Genomic DNA, 26,902 nt, shown 5'->3' on the forward strand with positions numbered 1-26,902 from the left:
AAAAAGAGGAACGACCCACGACACGATCAACACCAAGCAGGCTAACGTGGTTGTGAAAAGGAAGAAAATAGAAGTTAGAAAAGTTGAAGCAACGACGAAAACTAAAGAGTTGCAACCTAGACAACCCCGAGGAACTTGTAGCAGTCCTCCAGCTAAAATTCTGAGGCTCAAACGTATTCCTCCAGTCACCTCCGAACTGGTACCTAACAAACTGGTAACTATTAACATAATTGAACAGAATTCGTAACGGACAATGTAACTCGCCATGCGGTTACACTAAAATAGGCAACCAATAATTTACAGGCGTCAAAAGGTCACGAAAATCAACCCTTTCTAACGCCTTCCCGTCTAACTCGAAATTGTCACGTTACAAATCCCACCCTTTCCTGGACGAAATTTTTACTTAAAAATTTCTACACCAAAAACTGTAGAACGTTGATAATAAAAATGCAAATTGCAAAGTCCCTTTTTATACAATTTTCTAATTTTTCTGCCCGAACAAAACTAATACTAAAGGATTCGTAACTGGTTAACGCAACACATTAATAATTCCTTGAGCAGAGAAATCAAATCTGGTCAAATCCCTAAAAGGAGTTCTACTTCCGTACCAAAATAAGTAGCAACAACACCGGATTGATAACTCAGGCCGACTATGATGAAACTTAAATGACAACAAAACCCGAAAACGGAGGATTAGAGAAATCCCACCGTCAAAGAAGAATCATCGAAAGCTGAACAAATCCACGAAGGAGTGGTGATGACCAAGGACACACAGCCTTACGATCCATTCCACCAACACAGCACTTAGTCGAGATGGTCGAGAACTCGCAAAAAAAATCCGCAAAGCGAATCCAAAAGAAACCAAACCAAACAGTTCCAGGAACCCAGTCCTATAACAAACCTTACAAACCTCTATTGGATAACGGCAAGTACTCCAAGTACCTAGAAAACAGGAAAAACACTCGTGTCGCTTTCCCAGTCTAAAAAGAAATCCTTACTAACCCTATACCTAACGAACAATAACCTAACAACACGAAATGACATCAAAGTGTAGAAACACGAAAAGAAAAATTACCCAAAATTACTATTAGCGTTACAAAACTACCCATAAATCACGTGAGGCAAAAAGCTCAATTTGGGCCCTCCAACCTTCAAATCATCGCCACGTGAGGAGAAAACGCTCACTTCCGGCCCTCAAACCTTCCGATCACTGCGACCATTGGTCTGGCTGAAACCCTCAACAAATCGGCCCAGACCTACCGACCAATCATTGGGAAAAACAACTAATCCATAACCGTTGTACCATCCTTTGGAGGAATTGGTTTCAAATCTTTTGCGCTCCATGTTCCAGCTGATTTCCCGTTACTATCCTTGAGTTCGTACGTCCAAGGGTTGAGACATTTCGAAACAACAAACGGTCCCGTATACTTGGGCAAAAACTTGGCCGCTATGTATTCACCGCCTTTTGACTGAGCGAAATTCCGTTTAAAAACCTCCTGGCCTACCATAAAACGAACATCCCGGTGCCGCAAGTTATACGTTTTCTTGTACCTTTCAAACGCCGTCTTTAACCGTTCCTTTATGTCCGCATATAATTTCTTAAAACCTTCCTCCCTCGTTATTTCTCCAACGGGTCCGGACTTGTACCCTTCCCCGTGCAAACATATTTCCCGTCCGAAATTAACGAAGTATGGAGTTTGATTGGTGGCTTCGTGGCGTGCTGTCCGCATAGCACACGCTACTTTTTGTAACTGTTCGTCCCATAGACGATGGTTCTTCTGGACGTACGCCCGCAAAACGGTAGATAATGTTCGATGAGTTCGTTCTACTGCGTTCGGTTGTGGGTGGTAGAAGGGAGTAAAACAGAGCTTTACGCCGTACCTTGAAGCCAACTGTTTAAACTCGCGTCCAACAAATTGTTTACCGTTATCCACGATCATTATTCGAGGTGCCCCAAACAAACAAAACACTTGGTTTTCTAACATTTGACAGATGTTCGGGCCCCGAGCCTTACGTAATGGAAAGTACAACGTGAACTTACTGAATCCGTCTAACACCGACAAAATATACGTGTTCCCATGCGTCGACTTCGGTAAGGGGCCTACCAGATCCACATAAACCAACTCCCATGGTCCCGTAGCCTCGAACCGTCCCGACATTTGGCCCGCTGGTGCTTTCTGCTCCGGCTTAGTCTCGGCGCAAACCTTACACTTCCGCACGTAATTTGCCACGTCGTTCCGCATTTTCGGCCAGTAATACTGCTCTAACACCCGATGGAATGTTTTGAACACTCCCATATGACCCGCTAACTCGCTATCGTGACAACGCTGGAGCACGCTCAACCGTTCTTGTTTTGGTACCACTAACTTCCACGCAAATCTGTCCCCTATCAATTCTGGGAATTCGACCTTTACCCTTTTAAACAACTGATCATTTTCCGTACGCCATAAAGGATATCTAAGAGGATTTCTTGTTACTTGTACCTTCATTGTTTCGTACCACCGATCTTTTTTCGTTTCTAAACCATCTGCAACGTCGATTGTCTCTAGCACGGGTACCGCTCGCGAAAGGGCGTCTGGCACAAGATGGTCCTTCCCGCTTCGATGAACTACATCGAAATCAAATTGTTGCAACTTTACACTCCATCTTGCCAACCTGCCGCATGGATTTTGTAGACTATGCAACCATTTTAAGCTAAAATGATCCGTTATAACCGTGAATCGCGTTCCTTCTACGTACGGTCGAAATTTAGTTATCCCGAATAGCACCGCCAGCCCTTCCTTTTCGGTAACGGAAAAATTCCTCTCTCTGCGGTCCAGTGACCTGCTGACATACGCGACGACATGTTCTCCATCAGGTTGCATTTGCGATAAAACCGCCCCTACTCCATAATCACTCGCATCGCATTGTATAACAAAAGGGAGGTCAAAATCAGGACAACGTAACACGGGTGCCGATATCAAATGCTCTCTTAACCGCTCAAACGCTAACCCGCACTCCTCTGACCAAACAAACTTACGGGATTTTCGCAACAGATCGGTGATTGGCGCAGCGATGGTAGAAAAGTTTGGTATAAACCGCCGATACCATGACGCCATTCCGAGGAATCTGCGTACTTCTGTAACAGTTCTAGGTACCGGGTACTCTAATATAGATCGGACCTTTTCTGGATCGACGCGCAATCCCACTCTATCGACAATATACCCCAAATATCTTAATTCCGAACGGCATAATTGGCACTTCTCTGGACTAACAGTCAGCCCCGCCTGATTAAGCCTTCTACATACCTCGCGCAACACTTCTAGATGTTTCTCAAAATCGGGCGTGACGATGACAATGTCATCCAAGTATACGAAAACAAAAGGTTCTAAGTCCACCCCAATTACCCTATCGATTAATCTTTGGAAGGTAGCCACGGAGTTATGTAGCCCGAAGGGCATTCTACGAAATTGAAATAATCCTCTCCCCGGAACAGTGAATGCGGTTATAGGTTTAGATTCGTCGTCTACCGGAACTTGCCAAAAAGCACTTTTGATATCTAGGGAAGACAAAAACTTTGCGTCGCGAAGTTTATCTAACGTATGTGATATGAATGGAAGTGGATACGCATCTCGGATAGTCACACTATTTACCTTTCGGTAATCGACGCAAAAACGATAAGTTCCGTCTTTCTTTCGTACCATTACAATTGGGGAACTCCAAGGAGAATTCGACGGTTCTACCACGCCCTCGGCCAACATCTTATCGAGTTCCTCATCGACGTGTTTCTTTAAAGCGGGAGAAAGTGGATAATATCTTTGTTTTATGGGTTCTGCGGTAGTTCTGATTTTGTGTTCTACCAGAGTCGTACAACCGATTTTTCCATTCCCGGTTGGCATTTCGTCTTCAATAAGCCGGTTTAGACGGTCCCTTTGCTCGCGACTAAGCTCGCTCGCTTCGCGAATCGCAAGCAACTCCGTCTCGTCGCTAAACGACCATTCTCCGTGTCGTAGGTCAGGAACGATTCCCAACTTTCTCCAAAAGTTTACCCCTAGAACCAGAGCATGAGGCAATGCCGGCATCGCTAACACCTTAACTAAAGTCACCCGTTCTCTTACTTCGAACGGCACATTAACTTCCCCAATTACCGGACAGGATTCCCCATTCGCGACTCTACACGACTCTATCTGAGGTCTGTTAAACTTAAATCCCAACCGACACAACAACCTATATCCCCGTTCTCCCACAAATGTCTGCGATGCGCCCGAATCTAATAACCCCTGAATACTGACCCCGAATACTTTAACCCATAAATAAGGACGCTCATCCCCGTCAACGCTACTTAAAATAAAGTCTAGGTGAGCCTGGATGATTGGATCGACTGTAATACATTTTCCCGGAAGCTTTACTGATTGGAGGTCGACGCCCCGGATTGACGTCGGCCTGAAGGCCCGTTTCCCGACTGTGGTGCACAATCTGGACAATTCCCGGTCGTTACGTTTGGACGCTGACATCTAAAACAATGAATTGCTCGCTGCCGGTTACATTCGCGCGCGTAGTGCCCCGGCTGGTTACACCGAAAACATCTCCGAACCTCTGGTTGCGCCTTAGTTATTGGAACGGTCGCATCTACCGCTGCACCCGGAGGATCGATTGCATCCAAACAAGCTAGAACTGGCTCAACAAACTCGTGAGTACGCCGCGATGGAGGCTTGTAATTATCGACTCGGAACTTTTTCACCTCAAGCTTTATGCACTCAACTTCCAACTCTTCTAGCGTATGAACTACCGGCAACTGCTCGGTATAGAACGGCGACAAGTTTCGCGTCATAATACTTAAGCGTACATCCGTCGGTATTGACCCATGGCGATTAAACAAAGCTGTCATAGCGGCCATATATTCTATAAACTTTTCGTTCGGCCCTTGGGTACGCGCTAAAATGTCTCCAAACAACCGATGCCTATAGTCTAGAATTTGTTGGGTCTCGAGATCGAGTAAATCCACCACGACGTGAACCACGTGGAAAACTTTAAGGCCGATTTCCATCGTAGTAAGTAAAGTATTCCAGTGTATTCATCTTCCTAAGGGTATTTTCCACCCCAGGGCCTTCTATTTTGGTTCTAGTCTGTTCTATTCTGGGCTATTCTCAGTTTCGTTTTTTTTTTCCCCTTTTGGTTGGGGGTGCGTACTGGAAGTTCGAAACTGGATTGCGGCTGACCGTTTTGACCAAGCCGTACAACCTCTTCCCTGTTGGATTCGGGAAGGCTCACCAGTCGGGAGCACCTAGAGGAGAGTCGGTAGGAGGAGCTGTAGGAGTCAAGGTCAGATCGTTTTATCCACGTTTTTGTTCGAGCCATCGTGTCACCGTTTTGTTAACTAGTTCCTGTGGGAGTTTACGGCTTCACCGTAACCGTCCTTGTTAATTGTTACTTGTAATTAGTAGTTGGGAGATTACAGCTTCACTGTAATCAACCGTTTCACACTTAGTCATTTCTTTTTCTGTTTCTGTTTTTTTTTTGTTGTACAGACGTCCTTGTAAGTCGGGACCCGGTAATTGCGAGTTTGTACGATCGAATTGTTGCGCGGATTTTCGGTGTGCCGTCGGCTTGCGCAAGCGTTCGGTCTACAGCGAATCGTCGTAAATCTAACAGCAACGATTGCCGGTGTAGAGACGACGTCTTTGTTTTTCCTGTATTTTTTTTTATTTAGGTTTTATTAGTGTGTTTTTTTTAATATATTCGTTCCTGGTTAGTATTCACTTCGTTTTCTTTTTTTTTGTTCGGGTAAGCTACACCGAGTACTTTGGATCCGGGTACTCGCAAGTCGTAGCCGGAGGATCCTGGCGCCCTCAAGATTGTCGGGTCGGTGAGTTTTAACGAACCCACCCAGACTGAGCTACCGGCGTAATTTTGTCACCAGCCGGCCCGAGCGACTTTAGTTGGTCAGTTTGTTTTTTTTTTTTTTTTTGCGTGACAAGGTAAATACCACTTTGGTGATCAATCTTCATTATGGTAAAGTGATTTTAATTTATAAACGCATCTGAAAAGCAGATGATTTGGGCAATTTTTACCGCACGGGGGCTTGTAAATATAATGTTTCTGAAGTTGTTATTTGAATGTTAATTCGACGTTTCAATTCATGAGACCAAAAATGACTATTACTCACTCGTTTGATCACTTTTCCGCACTTGGGTTCAAAAAATGTCATTTTCAAATATATTAGTGTCAACTTTATATAGCGAAGTAACACTTATTATAATTCACCATTGTCCTATTTGACTAGCAACTACGTCAATTACGTTACAATAACTTCTTTCGGATTTGTTATCATTGTTTTTAGATGAAAATTGAAAAACATTGGAAAAAACCTTGTATAGAACTGTTGGATTATTAAATATTGCCTACTTGTGAAATTTAACCTACTTGACAAGCCTCGTAGGTTAACTTTTCTCGGCATACATACTACAAGGTGTTTATAAATGTTTCTAACATCAAAAGTGGCTATGAGATATCAAAGAATTTTGGCACTTATTTCAAATGTGGGTTAGATTTTTCAACTGACATTAGTAGATAACCTCAATCATGGAGCAAAGTAAGTTTTGATAAAAAAAATGTTCTAGTTATGGTTTGAAACCTGAAAATCATAAACTTGGACACAAAAACGTAACTGAAAAGTGACATTATAAATATGTTTCAAAATAATTATATTCATTATGAAAACAAAGCGGCAAAATAATGCATGACAGAAATTCCAAAGCGACCCTTGATGCTAGAAACATTTATAAACACCTTGTATTTAAAATGATCCAATTGTAGTGAAAAACGAAAGTTAAAATTAAGTGATTTCTTACAATTTTTTGACAAATTGAATGAATTTTGTAGCATAAACAGTGCAAAAATCACAGGTCTTAATATAAAATTTTGGAGAACTTTAGTAGACATCAAAATAAACATTTGGAAAATTTATCAGTTTTCTACTATAAAGTTTTTAGTTTGACACGGTTGTCGCTTCGGCCATTAAAATAAAGCTCGGCTGAAAATGAAATACTTTTTGGCTTTGGTGCACAAATAACTATTATTTAATTTTCTTTATTTAAACATAACATAAAACATAATACGGGTCCAACAAATGCATTTTCTCTACAATAATACACAAATTTGTCTAATTTGTTTATTGTACATTTTTATTCTGAGTAAATTACTTTACAATAACAATTGTTATAAATAATTTTATTATTTTACGGTACAAACCCACATAAATTTATTTAACTATGTAATCAAATATACTTCATAACAAGATGGTTGTTTAACTAGAAAACAATTACGTACATTTTCCACCAAATTTGGAATAAATCTAATAAAGTCGAAAAATAAATAATTACAAATTAATTAATTAAATTAATTAAAAACTTATTTATTTTATTAAATAATAATAAAAATTATGAAATCTTGCAGGCAACAATTTCATTTACCAGAAAACAGCAATATTGCCAACGCTTACCACCAGGTAGTATAGTAATTTATACACCTAGAAGCGAAAATAAAACTTTTCAGGAGTCAAAGAAGATGAGTCGACCGAGCGACAGCAAAACCTACCCCGTCCTTAAAAATTGTATTTTATTATTAATACAAAACAAAAAATATTTTTAAAAAGAAATAAACATTGATAAACAATCCATCTCTCTACCTTCTATGCAAGGGACTCCACATTCGATGCGCAACATCACTACTAGCCCCCGCATCCGATAACAGTTTCTTTATTTCATCCATCTCCTTTTTGTACGCCCAAATCATCGGTGTCTCATCCTTTTTATTGGAAACACTGACATCGGCGTCATTTCCCATTTTACACGCGATAATTAATGGTGTATCTCTATTTAAATCGACAGCATTAACATCGGCCTCTGCTGCAACTAGTAAGTGTGCAATTTTTTCGTGTTCTCTTTCACAAGCGAAAATTAATGCAGTTTTATTAGTACCAAACGCATAAGTATGAACATTGTTAATTAACAATTCTGCTAGTTTTTCGTCACCAACTAAACAGGTGATCATCAAAGATGTGTGCCCGACTGAAGTGATAAAATTGGTGTTGGCTCCATGGGTGAGTAGCAGTTTCAAAATTTTTTCGTCTTTTTTCACGCAAGCAATGGTTAAAGCTGTATCGCCATAAATATTAGCAGCATTGGTTTTAACCCCCGCGTTAACCAACAACTCTACTAGTCGTTCGCTTTTGTTTTTACAGGCAATGATTAAAGGCGTATCACCATTCTTGTCGCAAACATCGACTTTGATCCCTGCACTGATCAATAATTCCGCCAGCTCTTCGTTTCCTTTCTTACAAGCAACCAGCAACGACGTCTCAAAGTCTTCACGCGACACATCGATGGCATTTATTAAACATTTCACAATTCTTTTGTTACTTTGATCCAAAGCAAACAGAAGAGATGAATTGAAGTTTTGCTCATCGGAACCTCCTATAACTAACAGTACTACTTCTTCGTGTCCGCCAACACAAGCGACACTTAGAGGGGTTTGCCCAAAGACATTACGAGCGTTGATGTTGGCTCCGTTGTTGACCAACAACGCCACCATTTCATCGTTTCCGTTGGCACATGCGCGGATTAACGGCGTATCGCCAAATTTGTTGGCAGCGATTGGATTAGCCTCATCTTTAATCAACAGTTTGACTGTTTTTGTACTGCTTCTTTTGCACGCAAGGATTAAGGGAGTGTCACCCTCGCCATTGGGAAGATCAATGTTGACCCCTGAAGAAATCAACATCTCCACCACGTTGGCATCACCAATTTCACATGCGAAATGAAGCAAACTGTTAAGTGAAGAGCCTATAGTTGGAAGATTTAGATCTGATTTGAACTGATTGATAAATCTGGACAGACCAAACAGAACGGAATAGAATAAAATGTTACAACGGGTGTTATGATTGTTGACTTGGTCCATAGCTGCAAGAGCGAAAATATTTCCGGTAGCTTCACCATACCCGATGGCGTTCATCCCAAACACCTCATCAACCTCAAAGATATCACACTTGGAAACCAACAGATCGACCGTTTTTAAATATTCAATGGGAGTGTTCGCGGGTTTAACCCAATCAATTGATTGAACCTCTGCAAAAGTGAAAGTTTGGTTCTTCGGACCCCAAGAGCACGCCAGTTGCAAAGGGTTATCAACCCCAATTAGCTCCTGTTCTGTTAGGGAAAAATCGCACAAAACCACAGTGAGGACAGGGCAATTCCTGGCTAAAATAAGATCAAAGAAGTACTGGATGTTGGAATACTGTTCATCAAAGATAAAATTTTTAGTTTCATGGTCGGATCATCGGGCGAGGCAACGTGCTGCCAAGTACTCCGTGAAATAAACGTGCGTTTTATAGCAAATTTCTCCACCTCCTCTTTTAGTACCACCTTCAACGCGACCTCTTCTAATTCTTTAATCAGCACGATCTTCTCACTCACCTTGGAGTAGTCGCTACCGATTTTTAGGCTTTTTAGGAGTAGAGACTCCTTTAAACCCGAATCATCGGCGACTAAATGGATGGGATTTTCGGAATTTGATGAAATTAAACTGTCTTCTTTGATGGTGCCGTGTTCTAAGCAAAAACGTTGAAGATTAGAGATGGAACCGACAGTTTTTACCCACTCCAACTTGTTGTGGGATAATTTGAAATAATGCAACGTTTTCTTGTTAGTTTTGGCACGAATTTCCTCAAGTTTTTCCGGTGGACAACACTTTTTACTCACGAGTATAAAGGCATTATTGTCAGAATCATTCATTTTTAAGAATTCATCGACATCTAAAGACTCAAAATTTTCCAAAAAATTCGTGCGAACGTGACTAACCAAACCAAAGTATCGCTCTTAATCAGTTTCAAAAATCCCAAATCAATAAAATTTCGGGAAAGTAAGCTAGAAACATACAACACCGAAATTTCCTCAGGTTTCTGCTCAATTTTGTGATCATTTAACTGTAACAATTCGTCGGTGGTAATTTCGTCCAAACTTACCAACTCTTTCAATTGAATTTGTTTTCCAGAAACCGAAATTTTCACGTTTTCAAGCAAATCGGTGTAAATTTCCTTGTTTTTCAAATCGGACAGATTTTGAAAAACTTCGATATTTTCGAAACCGCTCAAGCTACTCGTCAGTAAAATGAAGTTTTTGTTGGGACACAACCCAATCGCTGTACGAACTTCTGGGTTTTCGTCTAGGATTAGAGGAAATCCGTCCAAAATCCACAGTAATTTTGTATAATCCTCGTTGTTTTCCGTTAAGTGGTAATTTTTCTTAATCGCGTTTGCGTGCTCAGTGTCCAAATGACTTATTCTTTGCTCCGGTAAGTTTAGTAAGCGTTCGATGGATTTTTCATGAAAAACCGTGACGACAAACTTTGACATTGCTGCTTGCAAAATTTCATTATTTGTTTCATTGCCATCAAATAATAGAGGATGAAGAAACGGTGACACTAAATACAAGGCCAGGAGTTGTTTTACCATTGATTTTTCTACGAAACTCGAATTTGAAATAAAAATCAAAAATTGTTCAGCCACTTCGTGTCTGGACGAAAATTTCTTCATTCGTGCACAAAAATTCTTTTGCAATGTTGCCTCACCCTCTCCGTTCGTACAAGCGAAGAAATTTTCAAAAAAAGTCTCAGAATCTTTTGAAAGATTCGAATGGGTTTTAAACTGAAAGCAACTTGAAGTGCGAAGAAACGGAATAGCATTGAAACATTTGGAAATTGTTAGCTCAATTTCGTTGTTACAGATTTTTATAGTTTTTCCAATTTCGGATTCAAAAGTACGATTTGTAAATAAAATTATCTTATAATCGGAAAAAATTCTTTTCTTATCTTGAAATAATTGCAAATAGTTTTTAATACTGATATCACCGTTATCAGCAAACTGATCTAATTCCATTTCGGTTTGTATAGAACGTTTGAGCTGAATCGCACACTTTACTTTATTTGTTTCTATAATTAGATGGTGGAAAATACCAAAATTATGGTCATATGATCGTATTTTGAAGTCAGTAGAGTCATCTTCCAGTAAATTTAGAACAGTGTTAGCAGTGATCACATTTTTGTAATTTATAATATCATCCAGAGCCTGTAAAGTGGTGTTTTTTAAATGCATCTTTAAATTTTTATTACAAAAAAGAACTGAAAATTGAAGTTTTGACTTACAGTTTCCCTACAAAAAACGTCCGGTGTGGAAACAGTGGTGTTAGCTTCTTCTTCCATTGTTCCTTCTGTTTATTTATCTAATTTATTTGATTAAAAACCAAAAAATAGAAAAAATTTCTACTATGCTGTCCTATACCTGAATCATATTAAATTACCTCTTTAGATGGTTTCAAAACAATTTTGAATTTCCATTCGTACATGTCCAACGAAAAATATGGAATTTGAAGATAATTAACACCAATTAATTAATACCAAATTCACTTCAGTGTCACACTAATAATTTTTAACATCAATTGCCTTAAACAATCTAACAGTGATAAAACACAATACTTTTTTAAATTCCATAATTTATAGAATCTGTTATCATTGTATGATATACGGCAATTTAGATCATTGGGAAAACCCAAACCCTAGAAAGTTGGGAAAGGTTCACAAGAAGCTACGCAATTTAATCTAGATAAAAAGACAGGAAACGTGAAAACAGGTGTGCTAAGCCATTATAGTTTTGTTCTACCAAAACATTAGTCAAATTAAAAATTAACAATAGATTTAAGAGCGTATAAATTTTCATTTTGAGTACAGACCAAATATTTCCACCGGTTTCTATTAAATTTCGTCAAGTTGGCAATTTTAATCTTAAAAGAAAAATTTTTGCAGGTAATATTCTATACTTTAGCAATTGTGCAAAATTCCAAAATTTTTAGAAATTTTTATTTTGAAAACGGACAAAAATTTTCCACCGCTTTCTTTAGCTCTACCACGTTCAATTTTGGGAGATTTAACAAGATGTAACAAATTGAAAAAATTTAGTTCACTTAAATAAAAAATTCTAAAAACTGCGTCTTTTGCTCTACAACGTTCAATTTCGGGAGATTTAACAAGTACTACTAACCTCCCTAAATTTTATTGCCGTGGCGGTAAAACTTCCAGAGTTATAAATTTTTAATTTTAAAAATTGGAAATTTATGTTCATTTAAATCAAAAATTCTAAAAACTGTGTCTTTTGCTCTACAACGTTCAAATTTGGGGGAGTTGATAAGTCGATGCGAACTAGTAATCTTCATACATTTCATTACTGTGGCGTAAAAACTTCCAGAGTTACAAATTTTTAATTTCAAAAATTGGAAATTTAAGTTCATCTGCAAAATAAAAAATTCTAAAAACTGCGTCTTTTGCTCTACAACGTTTAATTTTGGAAGATTTAACAAGTGGATTAAAACTACTAAACTGCGTAAATTTCATTTCCTTGGCATAAGAACGTCCAGAGTTACAAATTTTTATTTTCGAAAAATTGGAAAATTTTACTTCATTTAAATCAATAATTTTAAAAACTGTGTCTTTTGCTCTACAACGTTCAAATTTGGGGGATTTGACAAGTAGATTCAAACTAGTAACCTTCCTAAATTTCATTTCCGTGGCATAAAAACGTCCAGAATTATGAATTTTTATTTTCAAAAATTGGAAAATTTTAGTTCGTTTAAATCAAAAATTCTAAAAACTGGGTCTTTTGATCTACAACGTTCAAATTTGGGGGAGTTGATAAGTAGATCCAAGCTAGTAACCTCCCTAAATTTTATTGCTAGGGCGTAAAAACTTCCAGAGTTACAAATTTTTAATTTCAAAAATTGAAAAATTTTAGTTCATTTAAATAAAAAATTCTAAAAACTGCGTCTTTTGCTCTTCCACGTTTAATTTTAGGAGATTTAACAAGTAGATTCAAACTACTAAACTGCGTAAATTGCATTTCCTTGGCATAAGAACGTCCAGAGTAACAAATTTTTATTTTCGAAAAATTGGAAAATTTTAATTCATTCAAATCAAAAATTCTAAAAACTGTGTCTTTTGCTCTACAACGTCCAAATTTGGGAGATTTAACAAGTACATTCAAACTACTAACTTCCCTAAATTTTATTTGTGTCATAAAAACGTCCAGAGTTACAAATTTTTATTTTCGAAAAATTGGGAAATTTTAGTTCATTTAAATCAAAAATTCTAAAAACTGTGTCTTTTGCTCTACAACGTTCAAATTTGGGGGCGTTGATAAGTAGATGCGAACTAGTAACCTCCTCAAATTTCATTGCCGTGGCGTAAAAACTTACAGAGTTACAAATTTTGATTTTCGAAAAATTGAAAGTTTTTAGTTCATTTGCGAAACAAAAAAGTCTAAAAACTGTGTCTTTCGATCTACAACGTTCTAATTTGAGAGAGTTGATAAGTAGGTACAAACTAGTAACATCCGTAAATTTCATTGTCACAGCGTAAAAACTTCTAGAGTTAAAAATTTTTATTTTCACAAAGTGGAAATTTTTATTTTATCCGCGAAAAAAAAATTTTTTTTGAAATGAAAAGTCAATATAAACAATTAAGAAATGTGGGACTAGGTAAAGAGCATAAACAATAACGAAAGAGGTATCGAAAGAATCACAAATTAAAGAGATTTTCTGACGATACTTCAATCAGAATCTATACAAAGAGAGGAAAAATAGTAAAAAAATATTATTAGTGTTAGTAGACAAACAACGAAAAATTAAAAATAAAAGACAAGAGACAAATAATAAAAAAATACCTCGCAAATACAAATATAGAATAATACGAAGAATACCAATTGTCAAGAGCAAGAACAAACAGTAAGATAAAACAAGAAAAAGTATGGAAACAATTTAAGAAAAAAATAGCAAAAACAACCTTCAGAACGATAAACACTGTCTCTTCCGTTTTTGCATCTTTAGCACGGTTATTTTAGCGACTGACATCAACATGTGATTATATCGAATGACAAAAACTAAATTAGTTGACAATGTTTCTTATATAAAAGGTCAGCCTGCTGGACCTGTTTTTAATATGAACCGCCATTCTACGTTTTTCTTTCAGAGAATTCTTATTTCTATCGCATTTTCTCATCTATCTTAGATATCATTTAAAATCCATTTTTGATTAGCTGAAACCAAAAATTCGCAGTTTTTATTAAGTTGTTTTATTTGGTACTAAAATGTCGGGTTGGCCGAGCGGTCTAAGGCGCCAGATTCAAGTTCTGGTTCTCGAAAGAGAGCGTAGGTTCGAACCCTACACCTGACAGTTTTTTGCAATATTATTGTTATCTGATAAGATAAACAACAAAGCAAGAAAATATGTCAATCTCCAAATATTTCTCTAATCGATTCAATCTGCACTGGAAGAATTTTCACACTCTGGTGAGCAAGGTGTTATTGAACATTGATTAATGCTTTTATACTCAATTACGCAGAATTTCTTGATTAATTCAGATTTGTGTCGCCCCGTGTTGGCAACTAGAGGCTTTTCTAAAAGATTGCTGTTCACCAAACAATAAATTTTATTAGTAGGACCAGGACTTTCTTGAATAATGATCACTTCCTTAAGAAGGTCCTGTATTTCTATAAAATCTACAAAATTAAAAGAAAACCCTCACACCATCTCCCTCAACTTTCTTTTCAAAATTTTTCCACTTGAAGTCTTAGGAATCTCGTCTAAGAACCTAACACCACCATGCCGATGTTTGTGGACAGACAAGTTTTCTGCAAAGCAAGATTTTATAAATAATCCGAAATTTAATGCTCAGTGCAATTACCACAAACGTATTGAATCAATTCCTCTTCTGTGACATCCTTGCCGGGCTGTTTAGCAACAAAAGCCATAGGTAATTCTCCGGCGAATTCATCGGGTTTCCCGACAACCCCCACATCTTTCACTGCTTCGTGTTGAATCAAAAGAGCCTCCAACTCGCTCGGAGACACCTAGAAAAAAGACCTGGAAGTCCTTGTACTTGATGATTTTCTTCAAGCGATCAATGATGTAGAAGTATCCTTCGTTGTCATAGTACCCCAAATCCCCAGTCTTCACAAAACCCTCCTCATCGAACAGACTGGTTGTCTCAACTTGGTTCCCCAAATAACCCTTCATAACTCCATCACCTTTAATACACAACTCCCCAACTTCTCCCGATGGTAAGATTTTACCACTGTCATCACACACTTTAATAAAATGGTTTGTGCTGACTTTCCCCGTGGATCCGGGTCTTCTTATGTTTTTTGGAGTGATGGTACCACCCCTAGTGAGCTCAGTCAATCCGTAAATCTGACGGACACTCTTAACTTTCAACTTCTTTTCACTCAACTCCTCCAGTTCCTTGGTGAAGGGTGCAGCTCCAACTACCACATCGTTGATTGAAGATAGATCGTATTTTTGCACCATTGGATGTTTGATCAAAAACAGAAGAATCGGTGGTACTACAAATAATTTCGTGACTTTCTGATCTTGAAGAGTTTGTAGGAAAATCTCGGGAGCAAACTGCTCCAAAATAGACAGTCTTCCTTCATACAGAAGAGTTGCTAAAGCAACACCGTCGCCAAAAATGTGGAAAAATGGCAAGAATCCGATTATAGATTCAGTTTTGTTAATATCTAGACAAGTCTCCTCATGCGCCTAAAGCATGCGAAAGTTGGCATGAGTGAGTTGGACGCATTTTGGTAACCCTGTTGTTCCTGAAGAAGTTAAAATGAAAGCGACGCTTTCATCGGGGTTTAACTCAACAGGGGTGAAATGGACATCGTCACAGATGTTGGCAACGAAATCATCAATATTGTCGTAGTTTATAATGTGAGGAGGAAAAAACAATTCGTCTTTGAGAGGAAGAAGATTTTTTAGCGTTTTTGACGAGCAGAAGATCACCACTGGCCGACAGATCGATAAAAAGTGTTTTAGTTCACCTGTAAAAGCAAAAATACGACAATTTTTTCGCATTCTCATAAGTTGTTGATTGTAGATATTATCAAGGCCTATTTAATTTATCTAATAATATTTGTTGGGAAATGGTGTTATTTTAAACACCAAGCACTAATTACCAATCAAAACGAATCAATATAGTTTTTGCTTGTTATGAACACACCGATGATTTACTTTTTATTTAATGTAAATGTTGCAACTATAAATAAACTCCATTAATAACTAGTATAATGACTGGATTGATTACAGTTCCTCGAATGTAAATTAGCTATTACTGTGACAGACAAAAAAGATTTTTTTAATATTTTTTTTGAAATTCCTTAGGCGTTTATACACAACGTATTGAAGAATTCTTCCGTCATTTTTTGAACATCCTGTTTATAAAACAAGTACCATATGAGCAAAAAAACTTTAGATAAAGGATGGCTGTCTACAAATTTTTGTTTTGGAAACGTATGTCGGCTTTTGTTGTCATACCCAATCATATGTGCTTGAATGTTTGATGTCTTCGGTCCTTTGAATTTCTTGTTCTGCCAGAACCATTGCTACGATGCACGCCCCCGATTTCTTCAAATAACTGCACACCAATCCATACCATAATAAAATAATCACCATCCAAAGATGCCATGCCGAGAACTGTCAAATTTTGACGGCTTAGTTTAGACAATCAAAGACAAATTCATTTGTTTTTCATGGCCTCCTATTATCTAAAATTTTGTTGCTCATACGGTACTAATTTTCATTGAATCAAATTTCCATCACTTTTGTAAATTAGTTCTTGTAGTTTAACAAAAAATTGTGATTTTTTTAAGATCCATCGTTTAATCAAAAAGACCTCTGCATATAACGATCAAATAAACATATAACACATTAACGATTTTTGTCCAAATTTTGAGAAAAATCAAATAATTTCTCCACATTGCGTTTGTTTCTGTCATTTCGGTTAACTGTAAACAAACAAGACAATCCATGCGACTTAAGGCGAGTGCCAAGACTCGTCGCTGGTCAGAATTCGAGCTGAGCTGTCACATCGGGAAGGTTGTCAAGCGGTACCTCTGTTTACAACACCCCTTACTATGCTATCGTAAAGTGATTGTAAAATGATAAATGCTTATTTTGCCTCTGTCTGGTAGAAATACTTCTTCATGGGTAAAATAATATGAATCAAAAAATTTTATTTTAAAATTGTAAGTACATTAGTGCGTTGTTCAAAAAGTAATTTAACTAGTCAAATAATAAATAGATTAAAGTATTATTTAATATTAGAATGCCAAACAGAAATTTTCTAAAAAAAACTAAACTTATCTGTTTTATGTTTAATTTTATTTGTTTTCAAATAGATACGTATTTGGTATGAAGGTATACTCAAAAGATACATAATACATAGTATAATAATGTGTATAATATGTACATGTCAATAAGTATTTATAAGAAAAGTGGTATTTACATAATAGGTACTTATTTACAATATTGACAATTAACTAATACATAGGTAATACAAACTCAATGACGGCGGATCGGAATAGACAATCTTTGTTTCCTAGAGTCAATTAATTCCAGCAACATGTGATCAAAATAAAACTTAATCAATTTTGGTTCCATTTTTTTTCCAAAAAGTTGTGTCTTCATAAATATATTCATATTTCATATCACTTTCTTGTCCAAACCAAACATCCAAAATACACATTTTTTTTCGTGTTATTCTTAACTGCCCTTGGATTTGGTAATACCAATTATGATTTGAATTTACAATGTATGTTCCATTTTTTTCTAGTTACCAGAAGTCAACCTTTTTATTCTCCCAAAAAAAATTTATATTGTTCTCAAAGGAACAAGATTTAGTGGGTTTTTCAGTAAAAGTTGAACCGGCCGGCGGCAAAATGAAAGAAATTGTCATCACCTAGTAAAACTCCGGTCAGTTTCTTAGATAAACCCTAATCCAATATTACAAACATCAGGTAAATTGGATCCGGTCAGGTTGCTCCATAGAGTCATACCATTCAAAACAATTTTGTTTCGTTCAACATTTTTTATTCATTGATGAACTTTTAAATTCTGGTGAAATAAGAAAAAAATAAACATAAATAATAAAATATGTAATAAGAAAAATAATAATAAATTACCATTTTATTAAATTTCATTTTCTAAATTTTACGTCCAACACCGTGAAATAGTCGAGAAATTAATTCGTGTGTCATTGAAAGACTTTAGTTGAAAACATGACTATAAAGTAAATGAATTTTCATACTACATAGTTGTTTCTATAATTTCATACATCAAGCATTATGAAACTTCGTTGTGCTTGTACTTATTAGCACTTTTAATAACGCTCTTCTAATTGTAACCATTTTATTATCCTCTGTGCGAAACAAGCAGGTAAAAATTTTAGAAGAAATCCCTTGATTTACAACTTCTAAAGCTGGTCAAGAAACCGCAAATGAGGGTACGCTTATAAATCAACCTAGTCGTAAATTATCTGCAAAGTTCAGAGCTTCGATTGAAAATTTTTTAGTTTATCTCACTCATAACTAGACCAATTTTAATGATATCGATTTAAATTTAGCGGGAAAGTGATTTTGAAAGTATTCTTTACTAATTCTAAGTTTAAAAATTCACAAAAATCGGACATAAACTTCTATTCGTAAAACTACCCCTAAATTATCGAATTTTCAAGTCCTTTAACTTTTAAATTAAATGTTTTTTCCAATGTTTGATACTTAGTTTTAGAAGAAAATGTAAATACAAGCAGTTGAGAATAAGAACGAAACTGATACATCCAAAAATAAGCGAAATATTTAGACGATACTTTACATGGGATTCTCCATAAGAAAAATGTCTTGGCACTCGCCTTAAGGTTGTTTAGAAGAAAATCACGAATAATGAGAAAAAATTGAAATTAAGGGCATACATAGTGAACTAATTGAGCTATGTCTCTGTAAAATTTCAAGTCAATTGGGAGCTTATTAACGGAGTAAAAAAATCGTAAAGTTGCGTAATTTGAACCGCTTCACTACAGTGTAAATGGAGAGAGTTACGGCCAGTTTCATAATCTAATTTAAAAGCTTCTTTAGCTTAAAGGGACTTTTAACTTAAAAATTTTGTTTCATAATCTTAAACGTTACTTTAAATCCTCCTTTAACTTAAAGGGCCGACATCGATCATTTAACTTCTAAAAGGCGCCTTTAAACCAATTCTAACCTCAAAAAATAGTCGCATCTTCATGTACCTAGAAGTTTGTGTATTATTTTCTCAGTTGTTCTGATCTACTAGTTGTTTGCTAAGTAGACATTAAATTACATTTTAAATATGCTGTCATCGACTTCGGAAAGTTCATCATGAGAAGATGAAGTGTTTTTATTCGTAAGACGACCAAAGTTACACAAAAAAAGGAGAAATGCGGTGGAGGAATATGATGATTTAGATTTTTTCGAACGGTTTCGGTTAACAAAACCTACATTCTTCAATTTGTTAGCACAAATTGAACATCTAATATCGCCTAGAACCAACCGGTAACTACATACTCTTTCAATCTATTTATTATTTATAATTGAATTATTTTTAGTGGGGGCAGCATATCTGCAATGATGCAGCTGTTATTAACACTTCGTTTTTTTGCTACTGGCAGTTTTTTAATTGCAATGACGGACTTTATGGGGGTATCTAAAGCATCAGCCAGCCGTATAGTGACAAAAGTTTTTGAAGCACTTGCATCCTTACGAGCCCAATACATAAAAATGTATATCAATATGCAAGAAATGCAAGCAATGGCATTGAACTTTTATAAAATTGCACGATTTCCCCGTGCAATTGGAGCTATTGATTGCACGTTAATTAAAATACAGTCACCTGGAGGAGAAGATCCTGAAGTATTTTGAAGCAGAAAAAATTTCTTTGCATTAAATGTTCAAACTGTGGCAGATGCCAATTTAAAAATTAGGAACATTGTTGCGCGTTGGCCGGGATCAACACATGATCAAACAATTTTTAACAACTGTTTATTAAAAAGACAATTTGAGGCAAAAGTATATATTGGTTGGCGATAGTGGTTACACATTAAAAAACTATTTAATGACAAAGCTCCATGAAGTAAATACTCCGGCTGAAAGTCTCTACAATGAAAGTATCATTAGGATGAGAAATGTTGTCGAGCGCCAATATGGGGTTTGGAAAAGACGTTTTCCTATACTGTCAATGGGAATAAGAATGTCTGTGGAAAAAGCTATGGATATTATAACAGCAACTGCAGTTCTTCACAATATTGCCATTGATATGAATGAAGAAATACCAGAAGAATGGTTAAATGATAATGAAATAATAGGGGGGGAGGACGATCTACCTCAAGCGGAAAGAGATGGTGTCAGTGGACGACAAGCTCGTCAATTACTAATTAATCAGCATTTTGCAAATTTGTGAATTAATTAATATTTTATTTACAAGTTTACAAATTAATTATTGAGTTTATTTTTTGACTGTTCCAATTGTTGACGTAATAACATAATCTTTAATTCATGTTCTTCTTTTTCTCTCTCAGCCCATTCTTTTCTATCTTCCAATTCGAACTTTAGCAGCGCCGTCTTTACTTTATAATATTCCTCCTTCGCAGTGATAACAGGATTAAGCACGGTAGGTCGTAATTTTTTTGACACAGGTTCTTTTAATTTGTTGGGGGTATAACTGCTCCACTAAAACAATAAGTTTATAAATTTGGTGTCTACTGTTATGAAATACTCACATTGTTTGTTCTTTTTGTACTTGCAGAACTTGCTGGTTTCGGTTCTTCGGAACCCATCTCGAATTCTAAAATTTCTTGATCCTTAAATGTCGTAAAATATAAAATTTTAAATAAATGCATAATTAGTATACTCTTACTGCATCCAGCACGACGCTGCTACTAGGATCTAGGTTTGGTTCCACAATTTTTTCATTGACTTGACGACCGCTTTTTTTTTGTAGTGGCAACATGTTTATCTCCTATAAAAAGTACATAGAACAATAGTAATCATATTTCAAAACAATAATGTTTAATAGAAATGCTTACTTGGTCTGCATCACAATCAAAACTATTTTGTAAACCAAACACAGTTTTTGCACTTATGATATTTAAAACTGATTCTGTCACGGGATCACTATTTTCTGCTTGCGACGGTCCTCCGCCCGTTTTTTTATAAAACGTTTTGTTTTGGGCAGCGCTTTTCCTGGCCTTGGTTTTTAAGTTTTCATATTTGGCTTTTAATTGATCCAAAGTTCGCATAGTATTTGTTTTGGAGTTAAAATTTAACTCAATGCTGCTCCAAGCTTCATACTACAAACAAAAATTATAAAATTTGAACTTGTAAAATTATTATTTACCTTTTCTTGAATTGTCACTTTATTGGACATTTTACATTCCACTATCGCCTTCAATTTATCCACTTCTTCTAACAATATTAATTCTTCCTCTTTGGAAAAATTGGTGGAACGTTTTCGCAGAGGAGTGGAAAAAGCACACGAATTCATCTTTCAGTCAATTGAAAATGTTGTTGTTTAGTTGAACGTTTCGTCTATACTGACTGACCGTCTATAAAACTATTCCAAAATACCTAAAAATCCCTCGCATTTTCACTCCAGATGTTGACCATTCGGCCTAAAATCTTTCATCCTTCCATAAAATGTCCCAACATTTTAAACTAGTTTACCATAAATTTATTATTCCAAAACTATATGCTCAAACACGTACGTACCTACCACAAATTTATTCACTTATTCTTGACACTTACCTTCGAACACAATTTTTGAAATTCCCGGCTGATTACACGAATATTAACACAAAACTCCCTATTTTAGTATAGTTTAGAATGTGATTTCCCCTAAACGCGATTTTAGTTAAAAATTCATCTGTCACCGTTTATGAAACAGGGGTTCGCTTTAAAGGAGCAGTTAGCGTAAAGGTGCCTTTTGTTAAAGGCGCTTTTAAGGTCCGATTATGAAACTGGCCCTTAGTTGTCCTCGCAATCAACTCGCGATAGATCTTTTCGTTACATTAAACTTTTTTTGAAAAATAAGCCGCACATTTCTTGAAGTATTCCGCATCGATCAATACCAAGATCATCATCATTTGGGGATTTCTGAGCAAAATATTTGAACGTAAAGATAAAAATTATGTGATAATTAACATTGGAGCTATGCATTCGAGTGAATACAAACACCTTAGATAAAGAAGCAAACACGGCAATGCCCAATGTATAACCATAGGGAAGTCTCCCCCACTCTCGTCTATCCCCTCCTTACTTCTAAACAACCTTAACAAACCAAAAAATATCACTAGGAGGTTCAACCCAATACTCAATTTTTCCTACAGTCCCAAAACTTGGACACATGCTGGACTTTAAACCTCACGTTCAAAATAAACACATTCTCAGAGAAATTCGCTTATTTCGATGCAACACGACGATTTCTCGCTGATTTTCGATGTTTTCTGGCTTGAATTCGCCAAGAATAGTTCGAAATCTATAAAACCATCACTTCTAATCAAGATTTAACAGCTGAATTGCAAGAAAACAGCAAAAATCTGCACGAAATCATCAAGATTCTTAGAGAAATCCGCTTATATTGATGCAAAACGACGATTTCTCGCTGATTTTCGATGTTTTCTGGCTTGAATTCGCAAAGAAGAGCACGAAATCTACAAAATCATCACTTTTTATCCAAAGAAAATTTATTGGATCAATTCTTGGTGTTGTTGACAAATTATCAAAATTACAATTTATTTCCCAAACACCAAATTTGACAAAAAATGCTGACGCGCGTTTCGATAGCAATGCTATCATCATCAGAGCGATGATTAAACTGATAAAAAAACTGATAAAGTTTAATCATCGCTCTGATGATGATAGCATTGCTATCGAAACGCGCGTCAGCATTTTTTGTCAAATTTGGTGTTTGGGGAATAAATTGTAATTTTGATAATCACTTTTTATCAAGATTTAACGGCTGAATTGCAAAAAAACAGCAGAATTCTGCACGAAATCATCAAAATTCATAGAGACACCTGCATACTTCGATGCAAAACGACGATTTCTCGCTGATTTTTGCCGTTTTCTGGCTTGAATTCACAAAGAAGAGGTCGAAATCTACAAAATCACCAATTTTTATCAAGATTCAACGGCTGAATTGCAAGAAAACAGCAGAAATCTGCACGAAATCATCAAATTTTTTAGACAAATCCGCATATTTCGATGCAAAACGACAATTTCTCGCTGATTTCCGCCGTTTTCTGACTTGAATTCGCAAAGAAGAACTCAAAATCTACAAAACTACAAATTTTTATCAAGATTCAACGGCTGAATTACAAGAAAACAGCAGAAATCTGACGAAATCGTCAAAATTTTTAGAGAAATCCGCAAATTTCCATGCAAAACGACGATTTCTCGCTGATTTTCGCCGTTTTCTGGCTTGAATTCGCAAAGAAAAGCTCGAAATCTACAAAACCACCAATTTTTATCAAGATCCAACGGCTGAATTATAAGAAACTAGCAGAAATCTGCACGTAATCATCAAATTTTAAAAAAAATTTGCATATTTCAAAGCAAAACGACGATTTCTTGCTGATTTTCGATGATTTCTGGCTCGAATTCGCAAAGAAGATCTCAAAATCTACAAAACCACAAATTTTTATCAAGAGTCAACGGCTGAATTACAAGAAAATTGCAGAAATCTGACGAAATCGTCAAAATTCTTAGAGAAATCCGCATATTTCCATGTAAAACGTCGATTTCTCGCTGATTTTTGCTGTTTTCTAGCTTAAATTCGCAAAGAAGAATTCAAAATCTACTAAACCACAAATTTTTATCAAGATTCAACAGCTTGTAATCGCACGATTTGAATTTAAAAGTACCGCCGCCTTGGGGCGGAAGTGACATCGCCACCCGCCCGCCTAGCGGAAGATACGGAACGGGGGGGCATTTTGAGCGCGTCTTAAAACGTTGCTGTATCTTATTTTCTATATTTTCCGACAAACTGTAACGTGTCGTACGATGCCGCGATTCAAAAATTCTTGTTCTTTTTTTTGTCGTTTAAGAAATGAAGAAAGAAGAAGAGGGCCCAAGTCGTCATATGTATGTCTTGTCTGTTTCAGCCGATACCACGCGGGACTTTGATTTAGGTGATTTATCGTAATGATCCTCGGTCGATATTAGAGTGTGATTGCTAAAACCGTCTTTTGCTTCCCGCGAGAGTGAGAATGTGGAGGGAATGAGTGTCATTGGTCGTTCGGTTTTCAGCGGCAAATTCAAACGCTTTATCTTTTCGGGTGTCCGTATTCTGACTAGAGGCCTTTGAGGTACTCCCAAAGTGGAGTGTTGCGGGTGCTAGTCGGCCGGGTTCGCCCGGAAACGCCGTCGCCCGTAAACCCAGTCCCGGGTGTATTTTATTATCCGAAAATTCCAAAGATGTGATGATGATCTAATGTGCTATGGTGGACGAAAACTGAGAAGAAGAGGCAGGCAAACCGCAATACGACAATCAACTTGCAATTCAATTCAAATTTCTCGCAAATCCAAAACAAATCGTACAGACACGTTACTACGCTTTTCATAATTGTAATTTTCTTGTTCAAATCATTGTAATCTTTGTAATAGTTTTTGAAAAGATCAAGGATTATGGGTAGCTTAGTAGTTGACTGTGAAGGCTAGGTTTTTATCCCACTGGGTTTTTAGTCCAGCCAGTCTTGTAATGAGTGGTGGTGTTCATGTAAATGTTGTTTTTTGCTTTTTTTCATGACTGTAAACGAGTTTCGTACGTTTTGACTAAACACACTTACTACGGGTCTAACGGTCGTTGCATGACTAGTTTTTCATTTTCCATTCTAAGTCACTAACTACACAACACTACACTAATACAGCTCTCCAACCCATTTGTTGTTTTAGTTCACTCTTCCGTTTGTGTCGCTTTTGCCCGTTACACTAAAGAACCGAGGTCCGTTTTCTAAATTTTCTTTAGTAATTTTGTTTTTCTCAAACACAACGTAGGTCCTAACCGTTTTTGACGATCACAGCCAAATTTTGGATTTTAAATTTCGCGGTCATTTAGCGCCATTTTTAAATATGTTTTGTGTGCATGTTAATGTCTTTTCGGTGGGCCTTTTGGGTTATTACAAGCTGAATTACAAGAAAACAGCAGAAATCTGACGAAATCATCAAAATTCTTAGAGAAATCCTCTTATTTCGATGCAAAACGACGATTTCTCGCTGATTTTCGCCGTTTTCTGGCTTGAATTCGCAAAGAAGAGCTCGAAATCTACAAAACCACCAATTTTTATCAAAATTTAACGGTTGAATTATAAGAAACTAGCAGAAATCTGCACGAAATCATCAAAATTTTTAGAAAAATCCGCATATTTAGATCTTAAAGATCTACTTACTAGTTAATTTCTCAAATTACTGTAAAATAATAAAATGTTATCATTTCCAATTAAAACTGGTGTTTACTTTGATTCGTTTCTTAAAACTTCGGTGATTGATTTAATTCATAGAAAACAGGTGTACGAAAAGTCGCCTTGATGAAAAGTAACTGATACTGATACTTTAATTAATATGGATTAAAAGCAACTATGCTATTATGAATTATTTGTAACATCACTATTATGAAGTACATATAAGCATTAGATACATCTTAATGTTCATGTTTTCATAAATAACTTAAATGAGTCCGTAAAATAGCTATTTTGAATGCATGAAATAATTTACTATAATTAATTAATGAAGCTACATCAAACATACCCGCAGTATAAAAATGATTCAGTTGATTCACCACAACACCGATATAAAAGATAGCAACAACAATCGCCAAACATTTCCAACGATTTTGACAAACTATGGTAATTACGTCTCCTTTTTTTCTGAAGTTTCTTCGTCAGTTTCACTGACAATCGCAGGAAATCTCCATAAGTTATCTCTTCGCTTGTGTCAACCTACAAGCGATTTTGTTAATGCTGAAAGCAGAAGATGCAAGAGAGCCACTAACAATAGCAATCCTATCAGAAGCCCATTTTTTTAATTCGGTATAAAATATTACACCAAGCGACGTTCTAGAGAGGCGTTCAGAGTCATTAGGACCTTCTAAAATCGTTGCAGATATGTTGGGATGGTAACAGTTGTTGTTCAACTGAGTGTTTTCTTCTTATAATGAAAACAAGAAAATAAAAATGTTTAACTTGTTCTGAAAGGTTGTTAAGAAAAAAATTGTGTTAAAAGCATTAAAAACTTGTAATAACAATAATTATTTCTAGTATAAGTGGGTTATTTTAGATATTACAGATAAATACAGATATTACAGTAGAACCTCGAGTATATATGCATCACAAATCCAAAACCTACTACTTATTTAAAAAATTTAAAAATAATTTTTTCAAGATTCGATCACCGAAAAAGTTTTGTTACTAACTTTAATTTCGCTAAAATCGCTCAATTATTAACCGCTCTTATTAACAAATTTGTTTGTTAAATAACTATAGTTCTTTCCATTTTATAAAATTGTTTTTAGTATTCTCTTGTAAGAAAAAAGGCGCTTTTTTTGGTAAATTGTTTTTGTTTATTTATTGTAGAGTCTATATTAGATTGAATCATTAATTACACTGACCGACAAAAAAGTTAAAACATTTCGTAATTCTACAAAAAAGTTTTTTGTGTTAGTTAAAATCATTTCAAATTTCTATTTAATTGAGACTGAGAATTTGAAGCTAGTCTAAATTATATTCGATGATCGTAACTGATTCCAGATTACAGTTGTCAGAGATCATAGTAACAATGAAAAGATACAAAAAACACGTAAGTTAAAAATAAAACACTTTTAATTCACTTTTTTTTAATTTTCGTTTGTGCTTGTTTTCGGAAAATAAAAATTTTGTTGTTATTTTAGCATACCAAATTAAAAAAATTTTAGAATTTTTCTATTCTATAATTTTTTCGATACAAGGTAAGTTAGCGCATTTTTTTTAACAAAAATTTAA

The 26,902-nt window shown here is 35.9% G+C and overlaps 1 protein-coding gene, 1 non-coding gene and 1 pseudogene across 2 annotated transcripts; 1 reads left to right on the plus strand and 2 right to left on the minus strand.

Annotated features, from left to right (window-relative positions):
* Window positions 1-14,169: 14,169 nt before the first annotated feature.
* Window positions 14,170-14,253, plus strand: TRNAL-CAA (transfer RNA leucine (anticodon CAA)). Its single transcript has one exon. It is a non-coding gene; the product is annotated as a tRNA-Leu (tRNA).
* A 348-nt stretch (window positions 14,254-14,601) lies between these two features.
* Window positions 14,602-26,595, minus strand: LOC148165982 (luciferin 4-monooxygenase-like; annotated as a pseudogene).
* On the minus strand, window positions 20,364-21,450 carry LOC148165983 (uncharacterized). The gene is made up of 5 exons (XM_088049538.1): window positions 21,268-21,450; window positions 20,957-21,220; window positions 20,782-20,889; window positions 20,651-20,731; window positions 20,364-20,600 (listed from the first exon to the last, which is right to left on the minus strand). The coding sequence occupies exons 1-5, from the start codon at window positions 21,412-21,414 to the stop codon at window positions 20,364-20,366; spliced, it is 837 nt and encodes a 278-aa protein (XP_087905664.1). The 5' UTR covers window positions 21,415-21,450.
* Window positions 26,596-26,902: the final 307 nt, after the last annotated feature.

This window comes from Gnatocerus cornutus, unplaced genomic scaffold (assembly GCF_029298725.1).
Source record: "Gnatocerus cornutus isolate USDA-ARS CGAHR unplaced genomic scaffold, icGnaCorn1.1 ctg00000063.1, whole genome shotgun sequence".
NCBI classification, from domain to species: domain Eukaryota; kingdom Metazoa; phylum Arthropoda; class Insecta; order Coleoptera; family Tenebrionidae; genus Gnatocerus; species Gnatocerus cornutus.

Coding starts and splice junctions, on each gene's coding strand:
- LOC148165983 (XM_088049538.1), bottom strand. CDS start 21,414: ATGAATTCGTGTGCTTTTTCCACTCCTCTGCGAAAACGTTCCACCAAT. Junction 20,890..20,956: donor TTGATTGTGATGCAGACCAA/GTAAGCATTTCT, acceptor TACTTTTTATAG/GAGATAAACATGTTGCCACT. Junction 20,732..20,781: donor TCGTGCTGGATGCAGTAAGA/GTATACTAATTA, acceptor ACGACATTTAAG/GATCAAGAAATTTTAGAATT.